At 33.8% G+C, this 25,496-nt stretch overlaps 3 protein-coding genes across 3 annotated transcripts; 2 read left to right on the forward strand and 1 right to left on the reverse strand.

Annotated features, from left to right (window-relative positions):
- Window positions 1-4,981: 4,981 nt before the first annotated feature.
- Window positions 4,982-7,936, reverse strand: LOC123194515 (receptor-like protein EIX2). The gene is made up of 2 exons (XM_044607781.1): window positions 6,745-7,936; window positions 4,982-6,690 (listed from the first exon to the last, which is right to left on the reverse strand). The coding sequence occupies exons 1-2, from the start codon at window positions 7,934-7,936 to the stop codon at window positions 4,982-4,984; spliced, it is 2,901 nt and encodes a 966-aa protein (XP_044463716.1).
- A 4,116-nt stretch (window positions 7,937-12,052) lies between these two features.
- LOC123230145 (probable serine/threonine-protein kinase PBL23) lies at window positions 12,053-14,308 on the forward strand. The gene is made up of 5 exons (XM_044656276.1): window positions 12,053-12,353; window positions 12,895-13,070; window positions 13,160-13,349; window positions 13,426-13,817; window positions 13,915-14,308. The coding sequence occupies exons 1-5, from the start codon at window positions 12,227-12,229 to the stop codon at window positions 14,170-14,172; spliced, it is 1,143 nt and encodes a 380-aa protein (XP_044512211.1). The 5' UTR covers window positions 12,053-12,226; the 3' UTR covers window positions 14,173-14,308.
- A 1,921-nt stretch (window positions 14,309-16,229) lies between these two features.
- On the forward strand, window positions 16,230-25,337 carry LOC123214668 (DNA polymerase I A, chloroplastic/mitochondrial-like). Its single transcript, XM_044634604.1, has 12 exons — window positions 16,230-16,605; window positions 17,676-18,531; window positions 18,655-18,843; window positions 19,600-20,279; window positions 21,085-21,523; window positions 22,336-22,431; window positions 22,971-23,063; window positions 23,132-23,326; window positions 23,990-24,082; window positions 24,182-24,394; window positions 24,481-24,570; window positions 24,812-25,337. Exons 1-12 carry the CDS (start codon window positions 16,397-16,399, stop codon window positions 24,971-24,973), a joined length of 3,315 nt encoding a protein of 1,104 aa, XP_044490539.1. The 5' UTR covers window positions 16,230-16,396; the 3' UTR covers window positions 24,974-25,337.
- The last annotated feature ends 159 nt before the right edge of the window (window positions 25,338-25,496 follow it).

Here is a 25,496-nt window from a genome sequence, read left to right on the forward strand (position 1 = left end):
ATCATCTAAGCACTTTTGCTTCCAATTTGGAAAAATAACAAAAGAGAAAAGGAAACTTTAAGACTTCTAATTTCTAAAAGGTTCCACTAACAGCGGAAAACATCCGACTTAGCAGAAAACTTTTAAAGACTAGAATTTTGGCAAGTCGCAAGTCTCTAACCAAAAACGTGAACTCCAAGCCAACTGAATAAATTTTTTCCTCCTAATAGATTACTGTTTCGAAAAATTATATTAGTGGACAAGAAAAAGTGAATAAACAAATGGATTAAGGATTCAATTATGTTATGAAAACCAGAGAATAAGTGACAGACGGAACACAGAAGATGTAACACAAAAACATAAGATCATTTGTAAAACCCAAATCGGGAAAAACCATAGACAATTTCTGTAGAAAATTTTCACTATAATGAAGAAGATTACAGGGCAAAGGAGAAACTAATTTTTCTGTATCTGTGCTCTAAAACTTAGTTCACTCTTTTGTGGCACACTCTCTTTCACTCCTTGCTCTCCGAATAGCTTTCTATGGCTCACACTAACTAATCTTGCCTACCCACCGGTCACATAGAAATCGAATAGTGAACATAATTGTTAGTTTGCCAAAGACACTTACAAAGTAAATTCAAGGGGTTAATACACATTATAAAGCACCTTTGATTTTTCCAACTCTAGAATCTCCTTTAGGATTCAATGTATCATTTAAAGAGGGAAAAATCTAAAAGGGATATCTAAGCCATTTTGAAATGATAATCGTTTTGTTAAGACGTTCCGGATTTTGATATCCCTATATTCTGCTGTAGCATTTGTGTATAATTCCATATCCAAAATTTTACCTACCGAGAGAATAAAAAATTCCCAACGCTTCAATTATCTTTAAAATCATGACATAAAAAATCCTCAAGAGCAATCAATTACCCGTATGGAAAAAGTCCATGTGAAATTAATAGCATCGTCAATTTCCTAATAGTGCAATTCCACAATGTGGTAAATAATTTGATTCTGCATGACACACATACCTAACAACCCAATTTGGAAAAGTAACAAATAATTTAATTGATAGCTTAGACCTTTTAATAATGAGAACAATATGTTATATAAAGTATTGATCTTATATTTGTCAGTTTTTCTCCACTTTCATTGTAACTACTCACAGTCACAGGTAGTTAATTCAGTGAATAGTGGAGTCAGTTTTAGTTAAACACATGAAGTAGTCCGTATCTGCCTTCTTTGATGTAGTGAATGTAATGTATATTAGGAGCGTTGCAACGGTTCCCAAAATAACGATTTTTAAAGTTATCCATAAAACATCTTTGTGAGAATCGGATATTTTGGAAAAGTTACGCATTCTGCATAATTTTGTTGCTTAACACTTAAGCACTAGCGGGAGGTTAGTACTTAAGTTCCACTTTAATCTAATTTTGATTCCATTTGTGTGTAATTCGGATTATGTACATAGACTAAACACTCAATATGTCTGATATATCCTACCGGGAGGATGTTGACCTCTACCTTTGTTTTGTGTTAAAATTTGTTGAAATTCTTGTTGGAACCATTTTATTTTAGGGAGAGGGTTATTTTAGGCTTGTTTAGCTTAACATTAATTATAATGTGCTCATGAATGAAATTGCACAGAATTTCGTCACCTTTTCTTGCACGTCGAGATCAAAATTTATATAAAATTACAAATTCGGCTTTTTCGTGTATCTTGTGTTGGACATTTATGTGGTTTAGTTCCCACAATGGAAGTCAATTAAAGAGGAGATTTTCCATACTTAACAATCCAATTTGGAAAAAGTAACAAATAATTTTTGACTTTTATGCCCTTCTAATTGCAAAAGTCAATTAAGTCGTCATAATACTAATAAATAGTAATATTACAATAGATTCCATTTCATTACCTCATCCTTACATTTGTATTATTAGAAAATTATATAATTTTTATATAATAAAAAAAAACATTTACTCAAATCTTTCAAAAAGAAGTTTCGAATGCAACTTAATTTAATTTCTTTTTCAAAATGTTCAACAAAGTCAAATTTTCAGTATGTTCATAATTAAGACACTATATGAACGTGAAGAAAAATTTTCGAATAAAAAATAATTCAATTTCATTTTAAAAATAAAAAAAAAAAAAGCAATATCAGTGCTATCAAGAACATTAGTTTCCAATATGCACAAAAATAATCGTACCTTTAATATTATTCTAATTTTAATATTTTTTATAAAGGCTAAAGGATAATTTCCCATCCAAGTTTTAGTTCAATATCAAAACACACTCACGGTCATGGAAAAATTCCAACACCCACCAATAAGATAACTTATATTAAAAGTTTTTGTTAAAAACAAAGATAAAATCGTTATTTTACCTCTAAATTTTAAAACCCTAAAAAATTTTATTATTTTCCTCATCAAATTTGGAAAACTAACAATTTTCCCTAGGATTAAATTTTGAAATGTGATATTTTCCTCTCATTTTCAATTTCCTAGTGAACAACGACTGCTCTTCCTCCCGATGATGGCTCTCTATTTGACTCTTTCTCTTTGTCTGAAACCTTCGTCCTTTGACTGACATCGTCTAGAATCCAATTGAAATCCATTTATCTGGACGACGAAGGTGTCGTATAGATGAATCATCGTCGTCTGGACGAAGATGACACATCCAGACCAAGGATAGACATTGGGATGATGAACCCTTGGTATGGACACATTGTTGTCGTCCAGACAATGACATTTGGTCTTGATGACTCCTTTGTCGTCCAGACAAAGGGTTTTGTCTGGATTCAAATCCAATCGAAGGAAGAGGGTTTCAGACAAAAAGAAGGCACCAAAGGGAGGGTTATCGTTGAGAGAGACTGAGCGATCGTTGTTCGTCGAGAAATTAGAAAAGGTGAAAATGTCACTTTTCTAAACTTAATCATATGAAAAATGATTAGTTTTATAAACTGAGACAGGAAAATGATATAAATTTTTAGAGTTGTAGGATTATGGATAAAATAATGATTTTATCCTTATCTTTAATAGAAAATTTTAACAGAAGTTAACCCATGAGTAGGTGTTTGAGTTTTTTAACTACCACAAGTGTGCTTTTAAGATTAAGTTAAAACTTTGGTGGGAAATAATCCTTTGCCTTTTATAAATAAATAAAAACATACCTTCAAAAGGCAGAAGGAAATAAACTTTGATATTTACTGTGACACTTTCATATAACAATGGTTGTAGTACATTAAACTAAGTACATACATAGCTTCAAACAGAAAATAACCGAAAAAACTTTGTTACGATAATTTCAAATTTGATCCAAAGACTATCTAAGAAATTATAATACATAAACCTCCATCTTCTGCTGACAATCCAATTTGGAAAAGTAACAAATAATTTAATTGATAGCTTAGACCCTATAATAATGAGAACAATATGTTATATAAAGCGATGATCTTACATTTATCAGTTTTTCTCCACTTTCATTGTAACTGCTCGCAGATAGTTAATTCAGTAAATAGTGGAGTCAGTTTTAGTTAAGCACATGAAGTAGTCTGTATTTGCATTTTTTGATGCGATGAATGTATACAAGGAGCATTGCATATGTTTCCAAACTACTGATTTCTAAAGTTACACAAACGCAAGTTTGAAAGAGTTGTGCATCCAAGAGAATTTCGTTGTTGTTAAACACTAAAACAATGAGGGGAGGTTAGTATTTTAGGTTCCACATTAATCTAATTTTGAGTATATCTGTGTGTATTTCAGATTCTATGCATGTTAATCTCCACCTTTTTATGTGTTGAGATTTTGATCATATTTTAGAGAGTCAAATAGTTTTAGGCTTATTTAGCTTACCTTGATTATTTAGATTAATTGTAGTTAATCATGGGATCACACATCGTTTGTAATTAACTGTTATAAATGAAATAAATTGTATCTCAAATGAATTTTTATTATATCAATAATAATTAATTAACATGAAATATAAAAAATATATATTTTTCTAATCTACCCATGTTAATCAACAAAATGAATATAATTTGATAATTTCGTCAGAAAGTGTTTTACATATAAACTTATTTAAAATAAAAACTTTGTTTACAAATATTTTTATGTTTTTTTTAATTATATATACTCAGCATCTTTTACATTAGTAAAATATAATATATGTGACAATTTTGCAATAATTTTATTACTGTTTTCTTGACTAAAAATAACAAAAGTGATAGCCGATACAAACACATTAATATTAAATATTTAATTGGATGATTGTTGATTATTTGATAAAAAAATATGCCACAAAAGAGTTTTAAAAATCACATACTGAAAACTTAATGAAAGTATAAATTTTATTAAACAATTTTATTTTACAAAATGTTTTAAAAATAATTACTTTTTTTCAAACATAAAAATAAACTAAAGAACAATGTGTACACACTTTTGATTAGATAATTGAATACTAGATATTCATCATGTGATTAAATATTATAATATCTTTAATTTAAAATCACTTAATCGTACAATAATATATTATCTATATACTCATTTATATATTCAAAAGTATATATACATAATTTTATTGTCTACTAAATATGACAGGAATAAGCCATAGCATTATTTTTAGTTGTTTTTATGAGTGTCTTCTCAATTTCTTTTCTTCTAATCCTGTTTTCACTCATTCTTTTCCCTTTCCATGGTTGTTACATCACCGAAACTTATTATTCATTGATGACTTAAGTGAACTTATTTGCACTGCTTCTGGTTACTGTTAATTTTGGGGAAAAGGATATCTGAATAGCTTTCCACCCGGCAATTTTTTGATAAGCCTTTCAGAATGGAGCCATGATGGAGACAATTCACTGTTACTTGTCCTGGGAGAAAGTAAAATTAATTTACGGGATACAACAAAAAATTTTCACCCAGAAATAAATAAATTAATTAAAACATCCCGAAATGAGGCAGAAGCAAACAAACATTGATATTTATTGTAACATTTCATATAGCTTCAAACAGAAAATGACCTACAAAATTTTCTTACAATAATTTCAACTCTGATCCAAAGACTATCTAAGAAATTATAATACATAAACCTCCATTTTCTGCTGATGAGTAAAGGACTTATTACGGCCCAGAAACCCACCATAAATCCAAGTGTCATGCTCACATAGAACCAGTCCACTTCATGTTCATTGTCAACATTTCCGTCATTGCAGTGTGATGGTGTGACAATCGCACCACAATTCTTTGAAAGGGGAGGTCCACAAAGATCATTACCAGTGAAACAAGAAGCATCAAAACCCTGTATTTGAGTGCTTAAAGGAATCTTTCCAGTTAACTTGTTATTGGAAAAGTTCAAAGAACTCAAAAACGTTAAATTTGAAATGCTTTGTGGAATTTCACCGAAAAGTTGATTACCAGACAAATCAATACACTCCAATGATCTCATAACACCAATATTCTTAGGAATTGTACCTGTAAAATGATTGTGTGATAGATTCAATGCTTGTAGTGCAACAAGATTTGCCACTTCCAATGGAATCTCTCCAGAGAAATTATTTTTCGAGAGATCCATTATTCTCACCCATAGGAGGATTGTGTTATATTGAACCATTTGACCTTTATTCACAAGTAACGCATCTTCAATGTAACCTTGAAAGAATTCAAGTGTTTCACCATATCGTAGATCTGAGCTTTCTTCCCAAAGGTTTGTGATGGCACTGAAGTTATTGATACATCTTGGCACAATTCCGTGAAAATTGTTATCAGCAATGTCTAAGATTTGTAGTAAAGCAAGATGATAGAGTTCTCTTGGTAAACGTCCTTGAAACTTATTTGATCGAAGATTGAGAATTACCATATGAGGAAAACTTACTCCCAACCATGTTGGAACATTCCCAACAAAAGAATTTTCACCAAGATCAAGTGTCAATATCTCCGTACAATTTTTGAGTGACACAGGTATAGTTCCAAAGAAGTTGTTTTTGCGGAGATGTAGATACTGAAGAGAACTTAAGGATCCAAAAGAGATTGGAATGCTTCCGCTAAAATTATTTTCATTTAAATTCAAAACTATTAAGTATGGAAAGTTCTCCCAACAATTAGGTAAATTTCCATGGAAGAGGTTTTTCTTAAGGATGAGAATTTGCAGCAAAGACTTTGAAGCATTTATCTCATGACATAAGAAATGAAAAATGGATCCTGAGAAAGAATTATTGGATAGATCGAACATATACAAACTTAGAGGAATAAGAGGCAAAGGACCTGATAAATTGTTAGAACTCAAGTCTAGAAACTCAAGTTTATCCAATTCAATCAAATTTGGAATCAGACCATAGATACTATTGTGTGAGAGATCCAAATAGACAATATTAAAAGGATGTTCAAACAAATATGTTGGAAAACTATCAAAAATACTTGAGTTGGATATATCAACATAAGACAAATGTTTTAATGAACGGATCCATGATGGAAATTGAGATCCTAAATTACAAGAACTCAAAGTTAAATTTTGAAGTCTAAAAGGAGGAACCCAATGAAGACTGAATTTCAAGGTTAGAGAGTTTCCAGATGCACCAAATCGCAACAATCTTGTGAGATTGGCAAAATGGCTATCGGAAACTGTTCCAGTGAACTTGTTGTAGGAAAAATCAAGACTTTGCAAGCACCCAAGTTTTCCTAAAGCTGTTGGAACAGGACCAGAAATTGAATTGTAACCTAACAAAATAATTTTTAAGTTTTTAAACAATCCAATTTGATTGGTTAAATGACCAAAAAGTTTGCAACTAGTCATTTTCAAATGCTCAAGTACATCTGAAACACAACTAGAGAAAATATTCAGGACTGCGGATATTTCTTGATTCAATTCAACCTCAGAGATATAGAAGCTCCTTAAGTTGCAAAGTCTTTTAAATGATACTGGGATTCCACCATCAAATCTATTGTGACTGAGATCCAGTGTTTTGATGGAAGTCAAGTTTCCCAGAGGACCTAGACTACCTTGCAAGCGATTGGCCGGAAGATAAAGTTTTTCTAGGCGGGTAAGTTTGTACCACCAGTCAGGTAATGAAGAATTGAAGAAGATGTAAGATAAAAAAAGATGTCTAAGGGAAGTCAAATTTTGAAGTGCATCAGGAATTGGACCTTCAAAATAATTTCCACTTAAATGAAGGATGGCAAGAGAAGAAAGATTTGTAAGGGGTTGTGAAGGGAAGTGGTAGAGCTGACAATTTATCAAATTCAACACTTCTAAGGAAGAGATTGTGCTTATGACCTGCAACCAATCAGAGGCTTTGCTGAGATCCACAGTTGTCAAGTCAAGGTGTTTCAACAAAGGAAGACCTGACAGCCATTGCAAATTCTCAACTTGCACAGCCTCATAGTAAGGAACCGCAAGGCAATCATCGGTAATCAAGGAGTTAGCCCAACCGATATCAAGATATTCAAGATTAGAGAGATTACCCAGTTGATGGGGAATCCTTCCTTGAAATCCACCTTCCGAAAGATTAAGGTATCTTAAATTTCTCATATTACCAAAAAATTTAGGAATCGGAGCTCCCTTGAAATCATTGCAACTTAAGTCCAAGGAAATTAATTGCTTTAGATTAAGCAAAGAAGGATTAATCTTACCTCTTAACATTGATTTATTGAGAGCTTCATGTTCGGCTAAAAGAATTTCCGTAGTTTTGTTCTCAAACGAAAAATCATTTCCAAGGTTGAGCTCCAGGACATGGCCTGTCATGTTGTCACAGACAACACCAGACCATGTACAACAATCTGCATTGACAGTACTCCAAGAGACAAGTCGGTTCGAAGGATCTTCGAGATCATGCTTGAACCTTAAAAGTGCTTCTCTCTCACTTTCGATACAACCCAGATGATAAGAGCTTCCACTGCAAAAGCTAAGGTGGATGGTTGCTATGGCAAGTAACTCAAGCAAAAGAAAGGCAACAACAGTGCTCATGATTAGTTTCTTTGGCATATTTTTAGAAAAACAAGAGGAAAAGTTTATGAGAAATTAAGTTATCAATAAATGCTATTTATAATATGCTCATGAATGAGATTGGACAAAATTTCCTCACCTTATCTTGCACGTCGAAACGGATTCATAAAATTTAATTTCGTGCATTTTGTGTTGGAAATTCAATGGTTTAGTTTCCGCAATCGAAGTCAATCAAGGAGAAAATTACCCAAGCTTTTAATTTGCTGAGGATTAATTGAGTTAGATCACTTTTCCTGGATTTTCAGATAATTCATGATATTCTAAAGTTGTATTGACTTTATCTTAATGTGGGTTCCATATAGTCTTGTTCTTCTGTAATTTTTTACAACTTACAAAATAATAGTCTCAATAACTTGAGTTTTCTGCATATAATTTGCAGGATATTTCCTTGATCATATATGCTTTAGGACTATATCTTAGTATTAATGAGAAATCAAATGCACGTAGTCAATGTACTTTTGCAGCCAATTTGGAAAAATAGCAAAAGAGTAGAGAAAAATTTAACACTAATAATTTCTGTGAGTATCCCACAAACAGAGTGGAAAACATTGGAACATAACAGAAAACTTTCAGAGACTTCTAGTTTCTGCAAGTCTCTGATGTAGATGTTTTTGGCAAACCATTTACATTTTATCCTATGGTTTATTATGTGAACATTTTAATATGTCCAAATACATCAAGTGTTGTAAATTAAGCAAAAAGGGATTAACCTTTCGTTTCAGCATTGACTTACCGGGAGCTTCACGTTCGGCAGCAAGAATTTTGTAAGTTATGTCTTCAAACCAAACTTCATTTCTGAGGTTGAGCTCCAGGACATGGCCTATCCTGTTGTTACAGACAACACAAGACCATGTACAACAATCTGCATTGACAGTACTCCAAGAGGCTAGTCGATTTCGAGGATCAATGAGATCTTGCTTGAACCTTAAAAGTGCTTGTCTCTCACATTCGACACAACCCTTCTGGTAAGAGCTTCCATTGCAGAAGCTAACGTGGGTGGTTACTATGGCAAGAAATTCAACGAAAGGCAACAACAGTGCTCGTGATTAGTTTCATTGGCATATTTTTAGAAGAATGAAAGGAAATGTTTATGAGAAATTAAGTTATCAATAAATGCTATTTATAATATGCTCGTGAATGAGATTGCACAAAGTTTCCTCACCTTATCTTGCATGCCGAAATCAATTTATAAATTTGCAACTTCACGTATTTTGACCTCAAGGGTTAGCAAAACTAGTGAAGCATTAGAACTTTTAAAAGGAAAACCTGAGTTCAAGCCTCTGTCATTTTTGTGAAACCTTAACTTACCTGATAAAGGCCTAAGTAAGGCATGAGTTCGAGCCCTTGTCACACTTGTTAAACCTTGACTTATCTGATCGCAGTGATTATCGGTCCGATCACTATACTCTTGCTTTTGGATATAACTTTTTTCTTCTGTAATTTTTTACAATTTACAATATAATTGCCTCAATAACTTGAGTTTTCTGCATATAATTTGGAGAGTGTTTCCTTAATCATAAACTAGTGAAACATTAGAACTTTTAAAGGGAAAACCTGAGTTCAAGCCTCTGTCACGTTTGCGAAATCTTAACTTACTTGATAAAAGCCTAAGTAAGGCATGAGTTCGAGCCCCTGTTATACTTGTTAAACCTTGACTTATCTGATCACAGTGATTATCAGTCCGATCATTGTACTCTTGCTTTTGGGTATAACTTTTTTCTTCTGTAATTTTTTACAATTTACAATATACTGCCTCAATAACTTGAGTTTTCTGCATATAATTTGGAGAGTGTTTCCTTGATCATATATGTTGCAGGACAGGACCCAAGATTCAAATTTGCTGTTTCCAGCTGCTAGATAAATTGTTAGCGATCTAGCTCATATATTATTAATAATAAAAGATAACAGTATTAGCAATAAAAGCTATCAACTCATTTCAAAGGTCGTAGTCTCTCTACTTGGATCCTAAACAAAAAGTATAACTTTTTGATGTAAAATTTATATAGTTTTAAACTCTCCAACCTAAAAAAATAATTTTTGAGTTGTGATACCTTAGTTAGTATTAATGAGAAATCAAATGCACATAGTCAAAGTACTTTTGCCTCCAGTTTGGAAAAATAGCAAAAGAGAAAGAAAATTTTATGACTTCTAATTTGGTCCACTAACAGTAGAAAACATTGAACTTACCGGAAAACTTTCAAAGACATTTAATTTTTCCAAGTCTCTAAAGAACAAAGTGGACTCCATGTCAATTAAATAAAACTTTTTTTATTCTCCCACTGACAGATTACTGTATCGCAAAATTATATTTGTGGCCAAGAAAAAAATAATAAGCAAACTGATTATGGGTTCAATTATTTCATTAAAATCACTTTAAAAAAAAAAAAGTATTTGGATCATTAATTTATTTTTTGGATTGTATTAATGATTCATAATATATATACTTTTGTTCTTCCGCAATTTGTTACAACTTGTTAATATGATAGTCTCAACAACTTGAGTTTTCTGCATGTAATTTGCAGGATATTCCCTTGGCCATATATGCTACAGGAACATATCTTGGTATTAATGAGAAATGAAATGCATGTAGTCAACGTACTTTTGCAGCCAATTTGGAAAAATAGCAAGAGAGTAAAGAAAAATTTAAGACTAATAATTTCTCTAAGTGTCCCACCAAAAAAGTGGAAAACATTGGAAAATACCGGAAAACTATTAAAAACTTTTAATTTCTGCATGCTCTCATGTAGATGTTCGTGGCAAACCATTAACTTCTTATCATATAGTTTTTTGTTTGCCCATATAGAACACTTTGTGATCTCTAATAATTTTCCTCTCAAGTTCCTTACAGGTATCGTCATTCTACAATTGGTGAAAATTGACAAAGATTCGAGGTTGAAAGGCCCTTTCAACCGAAGGGATTTGGTTTACAGATTCAAAGGGATCTTGAACTTCCTCATCTAAGTTGGAGGCTTTGAGAAACAAGTGTGATACTCATGTCTTCTATCATATCTATAAAAAGTTTGTTGCTTGAATTTAATCTTTTAGTTGTTCATGTTTGTTAATTGCTGAAAATTATCTAAACTTTTATTATATTGACAGATTATTTTTTAAGTTATAATTGACAATTCAATCCTCAAAATGTAATGTATATGTTTCGTGAGGGTTGTTCAACCACTAGACCACCCATGTTGGATGAAACCAATTATCCTATTGGAAGGCAAGGTTGAGAACTTCATTTAAAACTGATTGATCAAAAAAGTATGCATTACAGTATTTATTGGTTGGTCACCTCCTAAAATAGAAAAGATGAATGTTTAATCTTACTAAAACCTGTGGAACAATGGACTAATGCTGAACTTGAAATGACGCATTGAAACTCGAAAGCTATTCATGCAATTTTTAACACTGTTTCTATTAACCAAATGAAGGTAATTGTTAATCGTGAAATAGCTAAAGATGCATAGACTTATGTTGAACGTTAGAGAGTTCCACATACATAAAAAATCGAAAGTGTAGAGAGGTTTGCAAAGTGAATTTCAGAAAAAGTTCCGCTCAATTGGTTAAACGAATGTTCTAAAGGCCTCAAGGATGAGAGTTCTCCCAAACACAATGGATCGGACCTGATGTCAGTTTGTTCACCTTTTGTAATTTTTTTTTTTCAATCAATGATATCACCATAGTTTCTTCTGAAAAATATGTATGTCTTGTTACAAATCCTCCCATTAAAAGAATTACCTGACACATTCAATGAAAAGATTCCGGGATTCAATGGATATTCTGGCTTGGCTAGCCTGGCAAGAATAAGAGTTTATTAGAGAAGATATATATATGTATACATAGAAACAAATGTAACCATCTGTCAGTTTCTAAAATTAGCAGAAGTTGACAGAGTCTTAATTTTAATCCGAACTCAATGCAAATTTGGAGAGAGATGGAGGAATTGAATCATTAGAGGAAGAAGTTCTCTGTGTTGTCCTAAGCATCCAGGAAAATTTTTTTTTTTCCAGGGCAAAGGTATTCAAATGCTCGGCAGATACCATGCTCCGGATTTCGAAAAAATTGAATTAATTGGAAGAAAATTCATGAAAGTAGTAGTACTTTTTGCAAAGTACCACTAGGCCTGTTAATTCAAGATTCATTTTGATATTTGTTAAATCCTGGTTTGAAGAAGTGTATAAAGGATTTGCCAAGTATTATTTTTTAGCAGGGACCTATCTAAGGGCAACCAAAGAGAATTTCATTAGGATTATAATGGGCTGCTTTTCATGTTGCATTCCACATGAGAGAGAAGCCAGAAAAACATTGAAAAGAAGCAGCAAGGACTACCGTAACCCCAATAATGCTGTATGCCCATTTACTAGCATCTCCTTTAAATCTGGTAAATCCTCCCTGGAATTCTTTAGATGAAGAATTTTTCTTGTTCATTATTTATCTCCATTATGTAGTTCTATATTTTCTCCATTATTGGCGTCAAAATTTAATTTCAGTGTCACATATGAAACCTGATAATAGTTTTATACATAATGAATAACATTTTGTTTGGATTTGGGGTCCAAGGTTCTATAGTTGATTGTTCTTCATGGTTCTTCATGGTTTGGAACAAAAGTTCTATGAAAAAGGAAAAAGCCTTGATATCATTTTGAAGAAAAGTTATTGCAGAAATGAAATTTTGAAGGCCTAAATGACAGAATTTTGTTGAAGATTTCGTACCAGAGTCATTTCTTGTCTTTCTCAATCACTTGCCTCATCACATAGTTATGTACTTTTTTGCCATTTCTGGGGATTCATGAATGCATACTCCCTGTTTTGTTGAATTTTTTTAATCATTTAATGAAGGCTCCATGAGCTGAGATTGGTCCATGTGATGCTCTAAGTTGAGGCCACTTATTGTGCTCCAAATTTGAACATAACTGATGCAGATAGTAGCAAGCACAGATACATAAATGAAGAAATAAGTAAAATGGGTAAAGAGAATAAGTCTGCAAAGATCTTCTCCTACCGAGAGCTATGCGCTGCGACAACAAACTTCAATTCTGAAAATCTGCTGGGCGAAGGAGGCTTTGGGAGGGTATACAAAGGGAAGCTTGAAAATCAAGTAGTATTACTATCCATTGGTTAGTCTCCTTTGATTAATCTTTTTGTGCCAAGTTAGTAACTCTGTGTTGTGTTGTTCATGGCATTCAGGTTGTTGCCGTTAAGCAACTGGACAGGAATGGTTTTCAAGGAAACAGAGAATTTCTAGTAGAGGTTTTGATGTTAAGCCTACTTAGTCATCCAAACCTCGTCAATTTGGTTGGATATTGTTCTGATGGCGATCAAAGAATTTTAGTATACGAGTACATGGCCGGAGGCTCCCTGGAGGACCACCTTCTTGGTATATCCGAAAAATCTCTTCATATGCTTCAAACATTTTAGGTTCAATTTCTTACTGGTGAAGCTTTGTTTCACAGATTTACCTCCAAATAGTAAACCTTTAGATTGGACAACCAGGATGAAAATTGCTGAAGGTGCAGCTAAAGGGCTTGAATATTTGCATGAAACAGCCAATCCCCCGGTGATATACCGTGATTTCAAAGCATCGAACGTACTTCTAGATGAGGATTTCAATCCAAAACTCTCCGATTTTGGCCTCGCCAAGCTTGGTCCAACTGGGGATAAATCTTATGTCTCCACTAGAGTAATGGGCACCTATGGATATTGTGCACCTGAATATGCTTTAACAGGACAATTGACAAGCAAATCCGATGTTTATAGCTTCGGAGTCGTATTATTAGAGCTAATCACAGGATGGAGAGTCATTGACGATTCAAGACCAACAGAAGAACAGAATTTAGTTGCTTGGGTAAGTTCAAAGTCCTCCATTTTTCCAAATAAATTGATTGCTATGCTAGCCTTAATCCTAAGTTAAAGTAAATATATTAGTTCATATTGCATTGCAGGCAACACCTTTATTCAAGGACAGAAAAAACTTCACAATGATGGCAGATCCGTTGCTAAAAGGAAACTACCCCGTAAAGGGTCTTCACCAAGCATTTGCAGTGGCAGCCATGTGTCTTCAGGAAGAAGCAGCAATGCGACCATTGATGAGTGATGTGGTGACAGCTCTAGGGTTCTTAGCTAACAAAAGAGAGGTAGAAGAGATGATGGAAAGCGGTATTCATTATGGCTCTGGATATACTAACAGATATAGTATTTAAGACACAGAAAGCTTTAGCCATAATAACGGTGCTGAGGGGTAGCCATTGAAGCAAGAAAAAATGAATTTTGAGCATGACATTTGAGAACTGTTTACTGGAATTATTTCATGTTTCTGCCTACTTGTATGTTATTGTAAAGAAAACTCCATTACCATTGACCAAGACAAATATATTTAGTTCTCAAATCGATTACAATATAGGTTGGTTGTGTGCAGAGATTGTAAGCACAATTATTAGTTTAACAATACTAAGCTCGAATTAAAGATCTTCTTACACAGTGAAAGCCTTTAAACAACAAAAAATAAAGGGGATTGAGTGTTTTTGTATAGTTAGACTATACATAGAGCCACAGCTGGAAGACTTAATTGAATCAACTTCAAATTTACAAGTAGTATTTTAGCTCAAATGAACAAGCTCCCATGCTTAATCAACTAATTTCTAAATTGTCTTGACAGCAGCTTTACACATATCTGAAACATACGTGAGCACCAACTCGATTTGCGAGTTTCCTGCTTAGGTTTTAGCTCAAGTTCCCCTTGAATTGTTAAGTTGAAATCTCTTCCGCTATTGAGGTTGAAATTCCTTCTATCCTCAAATGGAAATGTGTTCCACAATTTGTATAAAGAGATAAATTAACCAGAAGAATCTAAAAGATGAACATAATAAAGAAAATGTAATATAGAACTCCAAAATGAGAATAAAAGAGAACCCGACCAAAAAGTTAAAATCTCATATATTATTTATAAATATTTAGGTTAAATTAAATGAAGAAAAATGGTACCCAGATCAAGCACACACAAAGTTAACACGTGTACTATTTGAGTGTATCAAAATAGTACCTGTGTCATTATAACAAAATTACATACAGACAAAAAGCAAATGTCAAATATTAGATCAGGTTTACATTTAAAGTATAATCACGGATACATTGTATGTTTATATAACATTGTGAAAATAAATACTAACAGATGTAATCTCAGACGTATTTATAGTTTATCAAATACATTTATAAGTTTTTTTTTGGTCTATTTTGGCATTTCATATTCTTGTAGATAATTCAAGAGAGAAGACACTAACCACACTCAATTTTGCACAATTTTGCATGAATTGAATTTGCTCTAAATTTTCAACTTCAATTTACACCGTGAACCCCGTTTACACTATTTTCACAACATCAAAACGCAATTGATTTGCACGATTAAGATAAATCAAATTCTCATTTATAAGGATTGGAATGTAGATACATTTGTGGTGGGAGTTGTTGAAGAGTTCTTGAGTAGTGAATTGTTAGGGGGGTAAGTATTTTGGGATTATTTGGATAGTTTAGACTCAAAAGTATGGCAATTAAAGTTTTGGTTAATTCGGTATAACCCCCACACTCTTGGGCATTTTTCAATAATACTTTTACAAATTTAGCCTTGTTTGTAAAGGAATTGGGCTATTTAGATAATGAGCAATATTATGTGTACGCACTTTAGGTACATAAATATATACACACTCATATATGTCATCATATGATTGGTTATTGTTTTATTCTTAATTCAAAATCATCCAATCACATGATGACACATATAAATGTGTATATATTTGTGTATCTAAAGTGGATACACATAGTTTTATTGTTAGATAATACATGGGGTGACAAGACAATTCTATTTTGAAATTGCTATGGTCAAATTTCAGAAATTCAGGATCCATTACAAGCCCAAGCCCAAGCATATAATATGATTACACCCAACCGAAATCAGAGTATCACATTTGTAATTTTATTCTCCCTCGGACCCTAAAATTTTAACCAAAGTCACGAGTTTTTCTTGGCCCAAAATTTATTTGTATTCAAGGTAATATATAAATAATAGAGTGAAATCACCTTATTACCCTTATAATTGAGGAAAGACTAGATATAATTTTACATCCACATAAATAAATATATAAATTTCTCAAAACTCATTAATTTAATAGAAATAATAAAGACAAGGACATGGACAAATATTTGACAGCTAAACTAATTTCTTTTTTTTTTTAATAAATATTAAAAATAGAAAAAATAGCGCAAACCTAGGAAAGGGTTTTCTTTTCATTCAGCTTCTCTCGCGCTTCGGCTCAACTCTTTCTCTCACTTTGATGGCCACACTTTGTTTCTGTTTCTTCTGCTATTTAGCTAAAGTCTCGCAAACAGACACTTTCACCGCACTCTCCTAAACCCCATCAACAGATTTATTTTATGCTTTTGCTGCTTAAGCTCTTCAAAACGGCTCTTTCAACCTCTAACTCTACCCACAAGCTGCTGCTGCTGCTTCTTAGCAGGCCACGAGTTGCTGACCTTAAAATGGTCACCGGGATTGCCTCCACCGCTCCCTCTCAAGGGGCTATTTGCCTCTTTTCTTCTTCTTCTCGTTTCGTCACTGTTGCTCCCTCTAGAGCCTTGAAACGGTTCGCCTATCTCTCTCAGTTATAATGCCCTTTTGGTTGTTTATGGCTCTTTTCTTATGCGTTTTATGTGTTCTTTCATGCCCACATTTATTTTTTTAAGATAGTTTTAGCTGTTTTTATAATACTTAAATATTATGTTGTTATGGATTTCTTTTTTTTTGGTAAACTCTTCTTGTGATTAAGTTAGTATGAAGTTTTCAGAGATTGTTCATATTTGTAACTTTTGTTTCTTTTTTTTTAATTATTATTTATTTAAGTTGCTTTGCAGAATCTGCATATGCAGCTTGTAGATAGTACAAGTTTAGAATTTTAAAAATTAATGCTTGACTTAAATTTTTATGTATATGAAGTTAGACTTTTATGCTCTAATGGTCACACAACCAATGGATGAAACAGGGGGAAAGGAATGAAAAAAATTAGTGGAAAAGAATTGTTGAAAGATTTACTTTTAAAAAGTTTTCAATATTCAGTTAGATTCAAGCTACTTATCCACAGGTAAAGTTGTTAAGGTTGAGGCCCTTGAGTTCTCTTAATAATTAGCTTAATTTAGAACTATAGAAATGTGCAGAATTATATAACACATTTCATTATTATTGCAAATAATAAACGTGTTTGGAATCTGTATGTTAAATAGGCTTTAGTTTAGGGTTTATTTAAACTTTAATTTGTCTATTCTCTTGAAGCCTGTCTTGTATGGTGTCCTCTATCATTGCCTTTCTGTTGTATTGAGTATGTGTTATGTAATGACTGAATAAAAAGTAAATGCTGCATGCATGTATTGGATGATCAGGTCTTCTTGAAGATGACATTCAAAGGCAAAAAGTAGTGAGATCAAGGGAATTAAATGAAATTAAGGGTCCATGATATGTTATGTGTCATATAATATGCATAGTGGTTTACAGGGGTTATTTGAGCAATGCATTCCAAGCAAAAAAAAATTTTTTTTTTTTGCTGTTTTGGATGTATACACTGTTTACCATTCTGTCTTACAGAGCAGATAACATAAAATGTAGTATCAGCTGGTTGTACTTTTCTGTTTTAGTTATTGTTTGCTTTGATATAAATTGCAGGAGAGAGGCTTGTACAATCCAGAGTGCCTCTAGTACCACTCCCAACCGTATATTGTTAAGTAGTTGCCCCCGGTTTTATCATTCCTTCTACCATGGTGGGGCATCTTCTGTGGAAAGATTGTATTATAAACTTATGACAGATTCTTCACCAGCTAAGATGATCCCTCACTCTTCTGTGGAAAGATGGTATTTTAAACTTATGACAGATTCGTCTCCTGCTAAGATGATCCCATACTATCAACATCAAAATAGTTTTGAAAGAAAGCCCTCTAAAGAAATTTTTAACCAGCAAAAAGTTGATAAAAGAGGAGAACAAGTTTCCAGAAATTGTAGCAGTGCATCAATAAAAGAGGTTGGACATAACAGCCCTTACGGACCTCCCAGCACTCTGAAGTGGGATGACGAAGTAAAAAGACTTAAGAAGACTAAAGCAGAAAGCAGTTTATATTTTCAAGAAGCCATTGGTTCTAGGCAAATTACTTCCCAGAATCATAAGCTGTTGGATAAATCTGATGTTCAGGAACTAATAGATGCTGAAAATGTTACAGCCAATGGTTTTAATTCTAAATATCTTGTTGTAACAAAGCCAGCTCTTACTGAACCAGACAGCACTGGCAATAGAAATATAGCTTTAGACCCTGTAAATCTTCATAGACCTGACAGTTCAACAAAAGAGAGCTCAGATTCAAAAGGCCGCTTAAGTAAGGAGACTAAAGCAAAACCGCAAGATCTTCACCATAAACTTACTAGCATCTATAACAATGTTCTGCTTGTTGACAATGTATCTGATGCGAAGAAAATTGTTAAAATGCTTACTCAACAGTATAGGCACCTTGTCCATGCATGTGATACTGAGGTAATAATTGGTTGAGATTGATTTATGGTTTTCTGATTTGAAATGTAGTAGCAAAGCGTATATTTTACTCAAGTTACATTCTGTGGACCATGCATTAATAAATCTAATGATTGCATATGAAAGGTGGCAAAGATTGATGTGAAGCAAGCGACACCCGTGGATCATGGAGAGATTATATGTTTCAGTATTTATTCTGGACCACAGGCAGATTTTGGTAATGGGAAGTCCTGCCTCTGGATAGATGTTCTTGACGGTGGCAGGGATCTTTTGATTGAATTTGCTCCATTTTTTGAAGATCCATCCATCAAAAAGGTGAACTCACTCCCCTCCTGCTGCTTTTATTTCCTGTTTGTGGTCCTCCTGATTTGCCCACCTTTTGATTAGCATGACTATCATCTGGTTAAATGGTTTGTGGAAATGTCTTAGACTATTTTCACCTGTCATTTAGCTTTTGGTGCTGGATTTTGCCGCTGGAGCTTGCACCAGGTTGCTATATTTGTGAAAATTCCTGGCTGTTATATTTTCTCTTGCTTAATTTCTTACACTTGCAAAAGTTATAGCCAGCAAATTTTTAGCCTTATTTGTCTGCCAGTGGTGAAATGATAGGTTGAACATATTTTCCTCATATTTGCTTTTAAAGTTTGCTGTTCTTTGCCTATATATGCTAGTGTTGTTCTTATAGTCAATCACTAGATCACCCCTACATCCAAGCTTTGAAATTTTACCTATGCGCTGAAAAGGCATTATTGTTCATGGACTTAGTGAAGATCTTGATGTTTAAATCCCACACCCTTCTAGATGGCTTGTGATATGAACCAAACCCAAAAGTTTATTAAAGAATGAAATACTGTACTTCTAATTGCATACTTGTAGAAACCTTTTTGTCTCTGTCTTTTTGTTGTACTTATTGGCTGTCAACTTACAGACAAATGATCTAATTTCCACTATTGATTTTTAAATTTGACGGTTTTGCCCCATATGTTTTTGCTTAGAATATACGAGAAACTATGTTGTCGGGATTTTTCAGGCACAATATTAAACTGACAAAATTGCCAATATTTTCTGCAGGTTTGGCACAACTATAGCTTTGATAACCATGTCATTGAGAACTATGGGTTCAAGGTTTTGGGTTTTCACGCTGACACAATGCACATGGCTCGATTATGGGATTCATCAAGAAGAGCAGATGGTGGATATAGTCTTGAAGCACTCACAAGTGATAAAGATGTCATGTCTGATGTAACATCATGCCAGGAAAACGATTTATTTGGTAAAGTATCGATGAAAACAATCTTTGGCAGGAGAAAGGTGAAAAAGGATGGATCTGAAGGCAAATTGATCACCATCCCTCCTGTTGAAGAGCTTCAGAGAGAAGAACGGAAATCATGGATTTGTTATTCTGCCTTAGATGCAATAAGCACTCTAAAGCTTTATGAGACCTTGCGGAAAAAACTGTTGAACATGAACTGGAAACTTGATGGGAAACTTGTACCAGGAGGAACCATGTTTGACTTCTATCAGAAATACTGGCTGCCATTTGGTGAGATTCTGATTAAAATGGAAACTGAAGGTATGTTGGTTGATAGAGAATATCTTGCCGAGATTGAGAAGATAGCAAAGGCAGAGCAAGAGGATGCTGTTAACAGATTTCGAAATTGGGCAATAAAGTATTGTCCTGATGCCAAGTATATGAATGTGGGAAGTGATACACAGCTGCGCCAACTCTTATTTGGTGGCACCTTAAACTGGTAAAAATCAAATATCCCCCATATAGCTTCGTATGAATATCTTCAACTTATTTCTTCACGTGCAATGAAAGGCTTAAATGTTTTGATGATGAAAATATTTTTTCTTTTTGGCCATTTTTCTCTGATATTTTATCAGCATCAAAAAAATAAAAGTTTTTGCTATTTCAGTTTGATATATGTATTCAACCATTTCATGTAATATACATTTTATCGCCCTTCTTCCAACAGCAATATGATAAAGATAAAATTGTCAGGGATTTGACACTGGTCATCTGTAGATTGTTTGTCTGTTCCCTTTCTATTGTTCTGAAGTTTTTAATTTGTTTTATATTTGGTATGTTGATGCTTTAATATACTGTGATTAATTCTTTAATGCCATTGGAAAGTTTGCTGTCAGACTACAAATTATGCCAAAATCACTTATTCATGATGCAACTGAAGGATTGAGAATATTAACACTGACAATGAAAATCAATGTTTGCCTTATTTTCTTAATTCTTAATGTTCAATATGCTTGTGTGAAACTTACCATGCTCGTATGAGCTAACTGTTGGCGGTGAAGTTAGCATAAAAAAGAGTTCGCTTACTGTATAGTTAGCGTCACAGCACTGGTGGTGAAGTTAACTTACCATGTTCATATGAGCTAAGTTGGGAGATTGATAATAAAAAGAGAAAAAAAGTGATGTTACATGATTTAAATGCCAGATCAATGTCAAGTATAAGTTTGCAAATTTCTGATATTGTCATTATAACTAGTTGGGCCTTGGAAAGCTCTATCTAACTAAGATGTTTCTTTCTTATATAGTAACAATCCCGATGAGATTCTTCCACATGAAAGACTTTTCAAAGTTCCCAATATTGAAAAAATTATTGAAGAAGGAAAGAAAGCCCCAACAAAATTTCGAAATATCAAGCTCCATAGCATTGGTGTTAAATTGCCCACCGAGAAGTATACAGCCACTGGTTGGCCTTCAGTTGGTGGAGAGGCTTTGAAGACCTTAGCTGCCAACATTTCGGCACAATATAATTTTGTGGATGAGTCTAATGACTTGCTCATAGATGATAATGCTGAAAATGCTGCAGAGAGAGAGGCAGATGAAGAATCAGAAGCAAACAAGCCACCTGCAGAAGAAAAAACTTTTGCTACAGAGGAAGAGGCAAGGGATGCTTGCCGTGCCATTGCTTCTTTGTGTGAAGTTTGCTCTATTGACTCCTTGATATCCAACTTCATCCTCCCCTTGCAGGTGAATGCTATGGCCTTGTTTTATCTGTGATGCTTGTTGATCTTCATTTTTGCTTCAATATAAAACTTGCACTGTTGAAATTTTATCATGTGCCCCACACTAGTTTGTATGTCTCCAGCTATGCTTCAACATTCTATCAATTATTTGCCCGTTTACAATTAATCATATAGGAAATGATAGAAGCTTTAATTCCTTAATAAGAAGTCATGTCACATGATGTGTATTTACCTTGCAGCATTGTTCTTTTAATCTGTGTTACATACTTCAATCGATTTACAACATATCGTGGATTTCTTATAAGTTTTCTATTGGTTGCACTAGGAGTTACTGTTAGTGCCACCTTTTTATTGTGAATTGCATATTTTTCTTATGCTTCTTATCCATCTTCCATCATTTTCAATTCTTTTGTGGTTAGCATAGTCTTTCTAATTGTCTTATGAATTATAAGATTGTGTCCTAATATCACATATTTTCAGTTTAAATTCATGTTCATTTAGTCCTTCTCTAGATAGGGTCTATGAAGTATAATATGCGGTCTAGCACATATATGTTTAGTTTTGCTGAAATAGAAACCTTTAATCTGAATTATATAGCTGGTCAATCTGGAGGACAAAACATGCAACCTTGAGAGGCAATCCTCTCTCTCTCTCTCTCTCTCTCTCTCTCTCTCTCTCTCCCGACAAGATTACTCAACTTAAACATTTATGTTGTATTTTCCCTCTTTAGAATAGCATTTCTTGGTCCTTCCTTCAACATTGCATCAAGAAGTTCCTAAGATACTTTGTGATGTTATTGTATTTTTTCTATCACAGGGATGTAATGTATCAGGCAGGAATGGGCGTGTTCATTGTTCACTAAATATCAACACAGAAACAGGACGCTTGTCAGCTAGGAGACCAAATTTGCAGGTTAATTTTTCTTGGTCACTTGTAAAGCAGGATCACAATAAATATACCACAACTCTTTTCTTAAGATCATTTGTTGAAAAATAAGAACTTTAGTACAAAAGGAATTGAGTAGAATCAAGTTTGTTGGTGGTGACAGTCACTTTTGGTCCTCAGTATTGAGTCAAACTGTGACCTTACTGGTCAAGCAAGTATATGTGCATCTTTGCTTCTTAGATAGTTAAAGCCCTTGAGGACGTATTGATAGGTAAGCTTTGCAATCTAAGCGCTTATGATAATGTCAAAATTTTATGGGACTGAGTGATTCAAAATTTCTATTCCATGAGTGCCTTTTCCATCTTGTCGAAGTTGTCCATTTGGGTTCCATAGTATGTGGGGATCTGATGGATCAGAGAGTAGTATGGATTTAATTTTTCAGTATTCATATTTTATGATATTAGAAGTCAATGAGGGAAAAAAGTTAATTTGTCAATTTTTTTTTTTCTCTTTTTACTAAATAAAATAGGAACTATTGGTTAATGTTCTTCATTTTTATATATCAGAATCAGCCGGCTCTGGAGAAGGACCGCTATAAGATCCGTCAGGCATTCATAGCTGCACCTGGAAACTCTCTTATTGTTGCTGATTATGGGCAGGTAAGTTGATTAAATTATGAGCCTGTTTCATGGAGTTTTTGTTGTTGAACTTGTTTTTCATTCTACAGCTGGAACTTCGAATTCTTGCGCACCTTGCTAATTGTAAGAGCATGTTGGATGCTTTTGAAGCTGGTGGAGATTTCCATTCAAGGACTGCAATGAATATGTATCCACATATCCGTAATGCCATTGAAATGAAGCAAGTGCTTCTTGAGTGGCATCCTCAACCTGGTGAAGATAAACCCCCAGTTCCATTATTAAAGGTAGACTTGATCATATGTGATATTTAGTGATTACACATGTCAAATGGTGTAGCCAGAATTAGTGTTGTCATGAAGCTAACATTCGATTTCAGTAGTTTTTAAGGATCGACTGGTGAGATAAAATAAATCTTAGCATCATAATGTGCTTTGTAAAGTTTTCTCAAAACTATGGCATGTGCTGTTAGTACTATGATTTTGTACAACGAGGAGAAAGTACATTTTGCATTGGTAATAGCTTATAAGGAAAAAGTATGAAAAGGAACTGGATTTCGCTTCAAAGATAAATTGACTAGGTAGTTTAGATATATTGAATTAGAGGAAGAGAGACAGTAAGAGACTTCATCATATATTCTTGTTCACTTTCTACTGTGATTAGCTTATCGTTTGTAATTTGGTGAGTATACATCAGCATCCATCTGATTCAGGCGTGATAATATCTCTTTGTAACTTAGGAATAAAATTGCTTTGATTTTTATGGATTGAAAGTTGGACTTATCATTCTTTATTTTCTTTTCTCAGCCTAATTGGTACTTTTATGTTTAAATGTGCTGGAAAAAGTTATAATTAATATCTAAATCTGTATAACCACTATTTTTTCTAATTAAGTTATAAAACTTATTAATAGTTGTTGATTCCATCAGAAATTGTGAACTTCTATCTCAGGATGCCTTTGGTTCTGAAAGAAGAAAAGCAAAAATGCTTAACTTTTCCATTGCATATGGAAAAACTCCTGTAGGTCTTGCTCGGGATTGGAAGGTATGCTTGTCTATTACTCCCAAACTAGTGGCTTCCTTGATTTGAATTGAATAAGTTGATCCAAAGATGGTTAAAGATGGCTGCCATCCTTAAGCTCAGGTTTCTGTTGAGGAAGCTCGGGAAACAGTTTCTCTCTGGTATAGTGATAGGAAAGAAGTGCTCACATGGCAAGAGGCTCGTAAAAAAGAAGCACGTATGGAGGGATGTGTTTATACATTGCTAGGACGGGCTCGCAGGTTCCCATCATTTAAATCTGTTTCACGTTCACAGAGAAATCATATTGAACGGGCTGCTATTAATACACCAGTGCAGGTTCTCTCTTTTTATCCTGCGCTTACAGTTCCTCGCTTTCTCTCTCTCTCACTCTCTCTCTCTTATAACTTCATTAATTTCCACAGGGTAGTGCTGCTGATGTTGCCATGTGTGCCATGATAGAAATATCAAAGAATGTAAAGTTGAAAGATCTTGGATGGAAGCTGCTTTTACAGGTTTAATTTACGTCCTTGTTTAGTTTGTTCTTTCATTGTGATTGCATCTTCTTGTTTTGTTCTGTAAGTATTGTGATTTTGAGATTTGATTGCATCCAATTCTATGTGGACCTTCGGACTAAATACTAGTTGATTTCTAGTTCTTACTGAATAGAGTTGATGATAGAAATCTGTACATTTTGTTTCCTTTGTCTATCTCATTGAACAATCTAAATGTTGGAAACTGATTAATGTTGATCAGGTTCATGATGAAGTAATCTTAGAAGGTCCAAGTGAATCAGCTGAAGTTGCCAAGGCCATAGTTGTCGAGTGCATGTCCAAACCCTTCAACAGGAAGAATATTCTTCGAGTTGACCTAAATGTCGACGCTAAGTGTGCTCAAAACTGGTACTCCGCCAAATAGGTGGCCCATCTGCAAGAATAGGAATGGATTTGGGTGAAAATATCTAGATTTTCTAAGCTAATTGAATCACTAAAACGGCTTCCCTAAATTTTGTTGCTTAGGGAATCTATCTAACGTGTTGGGTTTTAATTCAGAATTTTTCTTCCCTGGTGATGGTGTTGGTAATGGCATGGCCAAGGGCGGGGATGTAAAGTGTGCTCTGATCCTTTGGTTCCATATTTTGTGAGAATCATGACCAAGATGATGGCACAAGAGGGAATTGAAACATTGTGTATATCAGGTGTTCAGTATTTCTAAGAGTGGCTCCTTGTAAGAAAGTTCTGTATTTTATTGCAAGAAATGAAATTGCAACTTTGGTTTTTTACATTCTGTTCAGTTCTGTTTTCAGTTAATCCCACATTTTCTGGCCTTCACTTTAGACTTGGGTGGCTTGCCCTCTTGCAGCCTGCATTCACAGATTGGCATTATCAAACCAAAATAGATAATTTAAGACAATTGTCAATAGAACAGGACTTTCATCTTT

Source organism: Mangifera indica, chromosome 1, assembly GCF_011075055.1.
Source record: "Mangifera indica cultivar Alphonso chromosome 1, CATAS_Mindica_2.1, whole genome shotgun sequence".
NCBI classification, from domain to species: Eukaryota; Viridiplantae; Streptophyta; class Magnoliopsida; order Sapindales; family Anacardiaceae; genus Mangifera; species Mangifera indica.